The sequence below is a fragment of the Lupinus angustifolius genome, chromosome LG04 (genome assembly GCF_001865875.1).
Source record: "Lupinus angustifolius cultivar Tanjil chromosome LG04, LupAngTanjil_v1.0, whole genome shotgun sequence".
NCBI lineage: Eukaryota > Viridiplantae > Streptophyta > Magnoliopsida > Fabales > Fabaceae > Lupinus > Lupinus angustifolius.
The window spans coordinates 15,087,813-15,100,047 of NC_032012.1; the positions used below are offsets into that span (position 1 = coordinate 15,087,813).

The 12,235-nt window shown below is 36.2% G+C and overlaps 1 protein-coding gene across 1 annotated transcript; it reads left to right on the forward strand.

Moving 5' to 3' along the window:
- LOC109344648 lies at positions 211-10,820 on the forward strand. Its single transcript, XM_019583404.1, has 9 exons — positions 211-495; positions 580-658; positions 1,226-1,311; positions 1,869-1,983; positions 2,058-2,165; positions 4,232-4,317; positions 4,875-4,989; positions 5,064-5,171; positions 10,599-10,820. The coding sequence occupies exons 1-9, from the start codon at positions 211-213 to the stop codon at positions 10,721-10,723; spliced, it is 1,107 nt and encodes a 368-aa protein (XP_019438949.1). The 3' UTR covers positions 10,724-10,820.

A 12,235-nucleotide genomic window follows, 5' to 3' on the forward strand; every position in this document is an offset into this window, starting at 1 on the left:
TCACTTTAAACTGAAAAGTCATGAAATTTTTCAATTTAGTCCTCAAGAATCTCAAGTATAGATCAAATTAGTCATTTTCATGGCAAAACTCACGACACTACACTCTATTGGTGACTATTTTGAGCTTCATTTGAGATTCTTAAAGACCAAATTGAGATATTTTATTTCTTATGGACTGGGCTAAATTAAGGGTCATGTTTTTGCTTAGAAATGAACTTAAACAACCAAGATTCAGTCATTGAAAATGCAATTGAACTGGGTGGGACAACTTTCGTTGAGGACACTGTCAAAAATTGTGTTGGTACTTCTCAAAAGTCTGTGGAGGATAATTCGGGGGAACCTGGGTTTGATGCTAATATTGACACAGATGAATCTCATTTTGACATGGATGTGGATGTGGATATTGGCGGTAGTGATAAGGATAACAGGGTTGTGGATGACATAAAAAGAAGACCTGATTTCGATGGAAATGGACCTTGTGAACTTGAGGGCATAGTATGCTTTCATTGAGTCTCTAATTTTCACATCTTAATTTGTTGTCAATGTTTTAACTATTAATGAACTTTTCTGTCATGATAGACACAGGCAGAAAATATGCATGCACCTGCTGCTTCTGTGCTAATGGATGATTTGAATTTCAACTTGGTGAATCCAATAGGTATTTTCGTATGCTTCTTAAAATATATCCTAATCACAAGTAAATTATAGCTGAATGCTTAAACACTACACTGATGGCTGTCTAATTCTTGACCGACCTTGAGTCGTCTCTTTAAGATGTTTCCCTATTATAATTTTATGCTAGGCATATTATGCGATGAACAATGGTTGAAATCAACACTAGAATTTCATGAGCATGGAGCATGATAATAGGAAAACACATTACTCTAAATGCTTTTATTGAAAATTTGGACACCAGCTCATTACTTCAACTAATCCCCGTGTTGTTTGAATTGCTAACTTGTTATAAGAATGTAGTGAGCTCCCCATATAAGTTATCTTTTCATTAATATTTATGCATTGTCCATGTAAAGTTTTTTACACAATCGGTGTTCATCCACCATTAATGTTTATTACTTTTACTTAAGAGTTAACGATGATTAACACATAAATGATGGATGGATGCGCTGATAGTATAAAAAGCAATTACGCTGTCCTTGTATAGACTATTTTCTATGAAGTTAATGTTTATGTACCTTTCATGGTACTAACTCGATTGTGGTAACAGATCAATCAAATCCTTCTGGGTGTGAAGCCATTGTTACCTATAAATACACCAAAATATCAGATGATGGTCCAGAACAATGTGTAGAGGTTACTAACTTTCTCTCTCAATTTTTTTTCTTATTTCCCTTTTCTGAGGTTTTCCTCTTATGTGATTGTTTTCTTAAATCAAATTGACCCTAACTATGTATTCATCAGGCTTGTGAAATTAATAAAAATTGCTAGGTAGTGACCATTTCATGTTTCCAAAGGCTCAAATCTTAGGATGCAAAATAATTACACTTCTTAAATTTAAATGGTGGAATAGATTTAGCAAGCAAGGCATTTTTGACATGTGTTTGATAAATCACTTGGTGGAAGGCAACCAGATTCAATTAGTAATCCCATAACTTTCATGCCATTTCACTCTTTATCTGATTTAAAACACTACAAAACTTTACTGTACAATTCATGTTAGAAATAGATGTTTGAACTTTGAACTATGATTACAATTGGTCTTGGTTTAAATTAGTTTCTATATTAAGATGTTATGAAAACAAGTTTGTATAAGCCTTGGCACATTATCTCACATTTTGGTCCTATGATTAATCACAATCTTTATTTTTCTGGCTAGCTGCTTTTAGATTTGGTTCCTCATATGTTTTCAGGTACCGGAAGAGAAAGATGGTTCTTCAGTGCCTGTTAATGAACAAAGGAGAGCTACATTGCGTTCACAGCAACAATCTAAGCATGAAAGACTTTCTCGGAGGCAAAGCCTTGCAGGTTTTTACTTCTCATTGACCTTATGCATTCATTTTCAAGAATTATAGTTGTTAAGTTACTTTTAATCTTCCCAGCTTCTGGTACATCATGTAAAGCTGGATTAAGGAAAAGCACAAGGAAAAGAACAAGGCCTTTGGAATACTGGAAAGGGGAAAGAATGGTGTATGGCCGTGTACATGACAGTAAGTGCAATCATAATGCTATATCGTGGGCACACACACATGGTGAATTTAGAAATTCAGAATTCTGTCCTAATCCTTTGAGGGGGAGGTTTCACTAGAATAACTCATTGGTTACACCATGATTGCTACACATACACGATTATCTGCTTTACTCACATCACTTACATGCCTCTCTGCATGTTTAGAGCCACTATTATACTATGTAATTAAGTTTTAAACACATTAGTTACTAAAATTCTGTTGATTTGAAGTTATCGACAGAGAGTACACTCCATACTAGATCTTACCATCTGCCCATCCTACCTCCTCTACATTTCTGACAGCCCACCTTTGTCTCGATATAGTCTTTCAAAGCGAGCCATCGGTTATCAGGTACAAGATACTATAATTACTGTCTGGATAATTAAACATTCAATCTGTAATTGCAATGACCCAATTGCAAGAGCGGAGCTGTATCAACTGAGTAATATCCTCCGAGCCAAGTGGAACATGCATGAAGGAGTCAATCTTCTAGTTTTTTCCTTGGCACAATTGGACCATCCTGGATTTGAACTAGAGACCTCGTCCGTGAAGTAAATCATCACACCTACAATCCAACGAATTGGGAGACAAACAATAGTTTCCTTTTTGTGAGCGATTCATCCTTTCTAAATGCAACACACAACTATTCATTGTTCTATGCTCTCCAAGTGTGCTTGTTCCCCTTCTTCCTTACCATGGCAAATCTTTGTTAAATACTTTGATTAGAAGAAAAATGAAGTCGGTAAGAGACCTATTAGAGAACACGTGTTAAATTGAAACTTAGTTTCAATTAACACGTGATTTGTTAAGCTCTAACTGTCAAACAATTAAAGGCTTTGTTTCTGTTACTGATTATGTGCAATAACTGTTTTTGGTTAGTTAGAGGAGGTGAGTGGTTGTTCACGTCACCTCCCTTTGCTTCTAGTGTGGTTCCTATATATATAGGGATACTCTTTGTTCATAAATCTCGATAAAAAAATTACATTATAGAATATCAATTATGTTGAAGCATAGCTTCCTTATCTTCTTTCTTTTATCTTTTTACGTGGTATCAATCGCTTCATTGACCACTATCTCCGATCCTTCCTCTCCTCCTCCATCACATGCTTTTGCTCCTCCTATTACGGCTCTTTCCCCCTCTCTATCTCTTCCCATCCCACAAACCAAACACAGTGAGAAGAACTACCTCACCTAGAGTCAATTCATGATTGCCGTCCTCAAATCCAACAAAGCAATCAGGTTCATTCATCCTCCCCCCCAGATTTCTCTCAGAATACGACAGAACTCAACACCACATCAACCCAAGCTTCCTTAGTTGGGAAGAACAAGACCAAACAGTCTTTTCTTGGATCCTCAATTCTATTTCAGAATCTTTACAACCACGTGTCATTGGTTGCACATCTTCTTGTCAAATCTGGGATGAATTACATGTTTTCTGCAATGCTCACACCAAAGTAAGAAGCAGACAACTAAGAGCCCAACTGCGTACTATCTCTCAAGGGTCTCACACTATCTCTTATTACATTTCTAGAATCAAGGTTATCACTGATTCTCTTGCCTCTACAAGCACCCTTATTTTCATAGCTTAACACATAGATTGCATTCTTGATGGCTTTGGATAAGAATTTCAATATGTGATTATAGCTGTTGAAAGCCAGATTGAGCCTCCATCTATCAATGACCTAGAACAGTTCTTACTCACCTTTGAATCAAGACTCCTCAAGAATAAAAACAAGGCCATTACTTCAACTAATCCCCGTGTTGTTTGAATTGCTAACTTGTTATAAGAATGTAGTGAGCTCCCCATATAAGTTGTCTTTTTATTAATATTTATGCATTGTCCCTGTAATTTTTTTTACACAATCACTATTCATCCACCATTAATGTTTATTACTTTTACTTAAGAGTTAACGATGATTAACACATAAATGATGGATGGATGCGCTGATAGTGTAAAAAGCAATTCCGCTGTCCTTGTATAGACTATTTTCTATGAAGTTAATGTTTATGCACCTTTCATGATACTAACTCGATTGTGGTAACAGATAAATCAAATCCTTCTGGGTGTGAAGCCATTGTTACCAATAAATACACCAAAATATCAGATGATGGTCCAGAACTGTGTTTAGAGGTTACTAACTTTCTCTCTCAATCTTTTTTCTTATTTCCCTTTTCTGAGGTTTTCCTCTTATGTGATTGTTTTCTTAAATCAAATTGACCTTAACTATGTATTCATTAGGCTTGTGAAATTAATAAAAATTGCTAGGTAGTGACCATTTCATGTTTCCAAAGGCTCAAATCTTAGGATGCAAAATAATTACACTTCTTAAATTTAAATGGTGGAATAGATTTAGCAAGCAAGGCATTTTTGACATGTGTTTGATAAATCACTTGGTGGAAGGCAACCAGATTCAATTAGTAATCCCATAACTGTCATGTCATTTCACTCGTTATCTGATTTAAAACACTACAAAACTTTACTGTACAATTCATGTTAGAAATAGATGTTTGAACTTTGAACTATGATTACAATTGGTCTTGCTTTATATTGGTTTCTATATTAAGATGTTATGAAAACAAGTTTGTATAAGCCTTGGCACATTATCTCACATTTTGGTCCTATGATTAATCACAATCTTTATTTTTCTGGCTAGCTGCTTTTAGATTTGGTTCCTCATATGTTTTCAGGTATCGGAAGAGAAAGATGGTTCTTCGGTGCCTGTTAATGAACAAAGGAGAGCTAAATTGCTTTCACAGGAACAATCTAAGCATGAAAGACTTTCTCGGAGGCAAAGCCTTGCAGGTTTTTACTTCTCATTGACCTTATGCATTCATTTTCAAGAATTATAGTTGTTAAGCTACTTTTAATCTTCCCAGCTTCTGGTACATCATGTAATGCTGGATTAAGGAAAAGCACAAGGATAAGAACAAGGCCTTTGGAATACTGGAAAGGGGAAAGAATGGTGTATGGTCGTGTACATGACAGTAAGTGCAATCATAATGCTATATCGTGGGCACACACACACATGGTGAATTTAGAAATTCAGAATTCCGTCCTATTCCTTTGAGGGGGAGGTTTCACTAGAATAACTCATTGGTTACACCATGATTGCTACACATACACGATTATCTGCTTTACTCACATCACTTACATGCCTCTGTGCATGTTTAGAGCCACTATTATACTATGTAATTAAGTTTTAAACACAGTAGTTACTAAAATTCTGCTGATTTGAAGTTATCGACAAATAGTACACTCCTTACTAGATCTTACCATCTGCCCATCCTACCTCCTCTACATTTCTGACAGCCCACCTTTGTCTCGATATAGTCTTTCAAAGCGAGCCATAGGTTTTCAGGTACAAGATACTGTAAGTACTGTCTGGATAATTAAACATTCAATCTGTAATTGCAATGACCCAATTGCAAGAGCGGAGCTGTATCAACTGAGTAATATCCTCCGAGCCAAGTGGAACATGCATGAAGGAATCAATCTTCTAGTTTTTTCCTTGGCACAATTGGACCATCCTGGATTTGAACTAGAGACCTCGCCCGTGAACTAAATCATCACACCTACAATCCAACCAATTGGGAGACAAACAATAGTTTCCTCTTTGTGAGCGATTCATCCTTCCTGAATGCAACACACAACTATTCATTGTTCTGTGCCCTCCAAGTGTGTTTGTTCCCCTTCTTCCTTACCATGGCAAATCTTTTTAAATACTTTGTTTAGAAGAAAAATGAAGTCATTAAGTAAAGCAAGAAGCAAGAAGCAGACAGCTAAGAGTCCAACTGCGTACTATTCATTGGTTGCACATCTTCCTGCCAAATCTGGGATGAATTACATGCTTTTTGCAATGCTCACACTAAAGCAAGAAGCAGACAGCTAAGAGTCCAACTGCGTACTATCTCTGATTACATTTCCAAAATCAAGGTTATTACTAATTCTCTTGCCTCTACGGGCACCTCTATTTCCATAGCTGAACACATAGACTGCATTCTTGATGGCCTTGGAGAAGAATTTCAATCTGTGATTACAACTGTTGAAAGCCAGATTGAGCCTCCATCTATCAATGACCTAAAATAGTTCTTACACACCTTCGAATCAAGACTCCTCAAGAATAAAAACAAGGCCATTTCTGATGCCTTGTCTGCCAACATAGCAACAGTTCCATCTTCAACTCAATCCTATGATTCTGTCTCCAATCCAGGGCACTTTCCTCCTCCTTATCCTCAGCCAAGGTCTCCATCTCACACCAGATATGACTCCATGCCTCAATCCTTCACCAATGGACCATGTGGTGGACGTTCTGGCAGACGAAATGGGAAGTTTTCTGGAGGAGGTAGACCTTCAGGGAGGTTTGTTAGTTCCTTCTTTTGCACCTATTGCAACCATCTAGGTCATGACATTGCCTGGTGTTACTATGCTAGTCATGATTTACCAAATCCCTACCCCTATCCCTATCATCCATACCCATCTCAATTCTCACACTCCCCACCTCACCTCACCCCACTTACTTGAGAAACTCAAAACCTGACCCAAATCCACATTCCTCTAAACCACTCAACCCATACACTGGCTACAACTCCCCTTACTCCTCTAACCCTTACTCCTCCTACTTCCCACCTACTAGCTACAATCCTAGAACCCCCTTTCCTCCATATCCCACCAATCTCACCGCTAATCAGTCTCATAACAGAGCCCCACCATATGCCATGAACGTCACCACTGACGACTTCGAATCCAAACACCCTTTCTGGTTTTGAGACTCCGGTGCTACAAATCACATCACTTTTGACCCTTCCCTAGTTCATCATCCAATAGAACAATATGGCCCAGAACACTTGTATGGGTAATGACACTAAAGCTCATATCTCTTACACTGGCACTACTTCCTTTGTCTCTCCTATTAATTCAAAATTTTCCCTTTCTTTACAAAATCTACTTCTTGTTCCTACCATAACAAAAAATCTAATCAGACCTTTTACTTCCTACCTATCCAGTTTGGGTATTAATCACCGCTTATCCTGCCCTCACACTCATCACCAGCAGGGTACAATAGAACGAAAACATAGGCACATTGTTGAAATCAGATTAACCATGTTGGCCCATGCTAGTTTGCCCTTATCCTTTTGGGAATATGCCTTCACCACTGCTGTTTTTCTAATAAACAAATTGCCCTCCATTACTCTTAATTACAAATCACCATTCTTTCTTCTGTTTGGGACCAACCCTAATTATACTGCCCTAAGAATTTTTGGGTGTGCTTGTTTCCCCTTACTTAGACCCTATAACACACACAAACTTGATTACAGATTCACTGAGTGTATTTTTTTGGGCTATTCATCAACTCATAAGGGATATAAGTGTTTGTCTAAGGATGGTAGGTTGTATATTTCGAAGGATGTTACCTTTAATGAAACTGTGTTCCCCTTCAAAACTGTGACCCAAAACACATCATCTATCTCAAACCCACATAAGGACCACACCTTTCAATCCTCCACTTTTCACCATTTACCTCAACCATCTCATACACCTGCTTGCCACTATCATCCCTAGCAACATGACCTCTCAGTCATCACCAAATGGCTTACTCAAAGATTGTCTTCATCTAACCCAGATTCCCTTGTTCTCATTTCACCAACGGTGGAAAGTGTCCTTACAAACTCATCTGAATCTTCTGTTGTTTCTACCTCGTCCTCTTTACCTATCCTGACTGTTCCAACCTCCTCCCATCCTATGACAACTAGGTCAAAAGCTGGAATAAACAAATTTGTTCTCCCCAATCTTGCCAGCTTATTTCTTGTTCATACTGAACCCTCAACCCGCAAAGAAGCCTTACTTGATTCTGTCTGGCACAATGCTATGCAAGAAGAGTATAATGCTCTTCTTAAATTGGGAACTTGGTCCCTGATTCCTCTACCACCAAACAAGAAGGCCATTGGGTGCAAATGAGTTTTCCGAATTAATGAAAATCTTGATGGTTCCATCAACAAATACAAAGCTAGACTTGTGGCCAAGGGCTTTCATCAACAACATGGAATTGACTATAATGAGACCTACTCACCTATAGTCAAACCTCTTACTATTCGAGTAATCCCCACTCTAGCCATTACTTATGGATGGACTATTCAACAACTTGACATAAATAATGCGTTCCAAAAATGTCATGAAGAGGTATACATGACGCAACCCACTGGTTTTCAGAATGGTGACAGTAATATTGTCTGTAAGCTACACAAGGCTATGTATGGCCTCAAACAAGCCCCTAGATAGTGGTTTGAACAGCTAAAAGGCACCCTAATTCAACTAGGATTTCAAAACAGTAAATGTGACAACTCATTGTTCATCTCCATCACAAGTACCCATCAAACATTCATCTTAGTCTATGTTGATGATATTATTGTTACTGGGTCATCTAGTTCAAAGATATCTCAACTAATTGACAAGCTTAGCTCTGCTTTTGCTCTTAAAAAGCTTGGGAACTTGGACTATTTTCTGGGCATTGAGGTCAAACATTTGCCAAATGGATCCTTGTTTCTGTCATGAACAAAGTACGTCAAAGTTCTCCTTCGAAAGGCTAAGATGGACTTTGCTAAACCTAGCATCACACCTATGGCTATACTTGTAAGCTATCCAAAAATGACTCCAAACTCTTTGATAATCCTACTTTGTTTAGGTCTGTTGTTGGAGCACTTTAGTATGCTACAATAACAAGACTTGATCTAGCCTATAGTGTTAATAAAGTCTGTCAATTTATGAGTCAACCCCTTGAACAACATTGGGTTGTTGTAAAAAGGATTCTAAGGTATTTGCAAGGAACAACAGCTATTGGCATTCACCTTAAGGCTGTTGCAGCTCCCACTCTACCTATTCGTCTTGCTGCTTTTTGTGATGTAGATTGGGCTACAGATCTTGATGATAGAAAGTCTATATCAGGGTCTTGCTTATTCATTGGCCCCAATATCATAACTTGGTGGTCAAAGAAACAGCAGATCATCTCTAGATCTAGCACTAAAGCTGAATATAGAAGTCTTGCCTTAGCTTCTCAAGAAATGATTTGGGTGCAGTATTTATTTTCAGAACTGAAGGTTCCTCATCAAGTTCCTCTCATTCTATGTGACAATTTCGGTACAGTTGTAATGGCTCATAATCTTGTTCTTCACAACAGGACCAAGCACATAGAGTTAGACTTCTTCTTTGTAAGGGACAAGATTCAAGCCAAAACTCTTCAAGTGAAGCACATTCCCTCTGATTTTCAGACAACAGATGTACTCACCAAGCCTCTGGCTATGGCTAGATTTCTAGTCTTAAGGAAACAACTCAGAGTAGTTGACTTAGCCTCTCTAATCAAACTACCCTCAGTTTTAGGGGGTATATTAGAGAACACGTGTTAAATTGAAACTTAGTTTCAATTAACACGTGATTTGTTAAGCTCTAACTGTCAAACAGTTAGAGGCTTTGTTTTTGTTACTGATTAAGTGCAGAACTGTTTTTGGTTAGTTAGAGGAGTTGAGTGGTTGTTCACGTCACCTCCCTTTGCTTCTAGTTTGGTTCCTATATATAGGGATTCTCTTTGTTCATAAAACTCAATAAAAAAATTACATTATAGAATTGAAATTCTGTTGAAGCATATCTTCCCTATCTTCTTTCTTTTATCTTTTTACAAGACAATCCTGGCCCAACCCTAGACTCTCTAAAATTCGTTTTCAAACATGCTCACAGTTCAAGTCGAGATAGATAAACAGGCAATCCCCATTGCACTCTAAGATCCTTGTTCCAGACTTGCTATTGTTATATTCTTTAGTTAATCGAATCCCTTGAATTGTTGTTCATATTGAAATGAATCAAAATTGATAAGGAGTTAGTCAATGATGCTTGAACATGTACTTGTTTTGTGTGCCTATTTATTTTCTATCTGTTCTCTGGATTGATTATGAGCCGAAATATGGTTAGAGTCGTTACGTGTCTTGAACTTAATACTAAATGCAATTAATATAATTTTTGTAACCTTTTATAGTCGTAAATTAAAAGGAAATATGTTTTTAGTTTTTGCTATAGGTCTTGCAGCCTCTATTTCTTAATCCTACCTATAGGTAGTAGTAGACTTTAGCCCAACCTCAACGAAAGCACCAATTTAAGGATTTAAGCTTACGAGAAGAGCTCAACCCAAAATATTGGTCTATTAGGTGGAAGAGTCTTATAGCTTAAGTACAACATCGAACTTTTTCACTCAACATGGGACTCTTAACCTGTAACATTACTGAGTAAATAGATGAAAAATTTGCAGCTATAGGGACAAACTTGTTTTTTATTTAGTTTTATCAAGTTAGCTTTGGTTGTGAATATTACTATTCTACATTGTTTTTGACACGGGCACTTGTTCAAAACAAAGAAATTTATCTGTGCAGGTTTGGCCACGGTGATTGGGATAAAGTGTATATCTCCAGGAAGTGATGGAAAACCTACTATGAAGGTGAAATCTTATGTATCAGATGAATACAAAGAACTTCTTGAGTTGGCTTCTCTACACTGAAAAGTAAAATATACCCATGTGAATCCACAACCTTTTCTCTATATTTTGATATGTATTTTATAATGATATATGTATGTCAGAGCAAGAGTTTAACCTTAACTAATTAACTAACACTCTTGAACAAGTTAGGTTATGTCAATGAGTATGTTGAAGTTTCAATTGGTGCCACCTAATCCAATCTAAACCAAATTTGCACACTTTTCATATTGGCTTAATTAAATTTCACAGCTTATTAAATAACAGAAGAAAAATTATGCACGAGTTTTATATATTGTCATCGTATTATCCATTATTTATGTTTAATAAATTAATAATCATTGACTCTTTAAAAAAAGTAATACAAGTTAATAATAGATGATGTATTTACTAACTGTATGTAAATATTTAATTCATAGATATTATCGTCATTAAATAAAGTTGTTTTGTTTTAAGTCCTTGTAAGTTTCTTATGCTCAAGGTCTGAATAACTCCAAAATATTTGTTAGATATCACTCATTCAAGTGTACTCCTTATCTAGTCACTTAGTTAACAATGCTACCTCTATAAACATGCTTAGATATACGGCAACATTAATATTCTTTTAAAAACATAGTTGAATACAAATTATTTAAAAAAAAAGTTAAGCATATTTACGGAGGGAGCATGTTGTTATGTAATTGTGGCAAACATGTCACCATGAGAATATAATAATGAAAACCATACCCGTGAGTATTCGTTCGAACTCAATCCTATTTTAATGGAGAAAACTGACGTGATTGAATTTGGATTCTACCTGATTTCAACTTTTTGGGTTTGGATTTGGTATAGTTGATACTCTACCCCTAATTCATTCCAAACTCGGAAGTTGCTGCCTAATTTGTCCTGAAATTTCTTATATATATGGTTTTGATTTGTGAATATAATTTGCTTCCAACATCTTATGTTACTTGAAGATGCTTAACGTCATTAGAAACATTCTTCAAAGTTGAACTAAAGCTATAAAACATTCTTCAAAGTTTAACGTTATTAGACAATTAACGGCAAAGTAAAATTTTGGAAGATTAAAATCATTTCATTTGAAAATCAAACACTCTTCTATTTGCACTGAACTGATCAAGTACGTGCCACTGAATTGATGAAGTTGTTGAACTTCCAAAGGTGGAAAAATGTTCAAAACATTTTGATCTAATTGATGTATGTAAGATTATAAAATTAGACATTCATATATATATATATATAACTTATATATATTTGACATATATATATACAGGTTTCGGGAAAGTTCCCGTTGGGTTCGGGTTACCCAGAACACGGCAGTTATGTAGATTGTAGTGTTGTTTTTAACCCCACTTAATTCAGGTTTAGGTTCTGAATTTTTTAGAGAAAAATGTATGTATTGATAATGTAAGAGTTTTATATACTACTAGAATCATTTACCATTCATAATTGGAGAGTTAATCATTTACCATTCATTTATTAATTTTTTAATTGACTCTTCAATACACAATAATAATAATAATAATAATAATAATA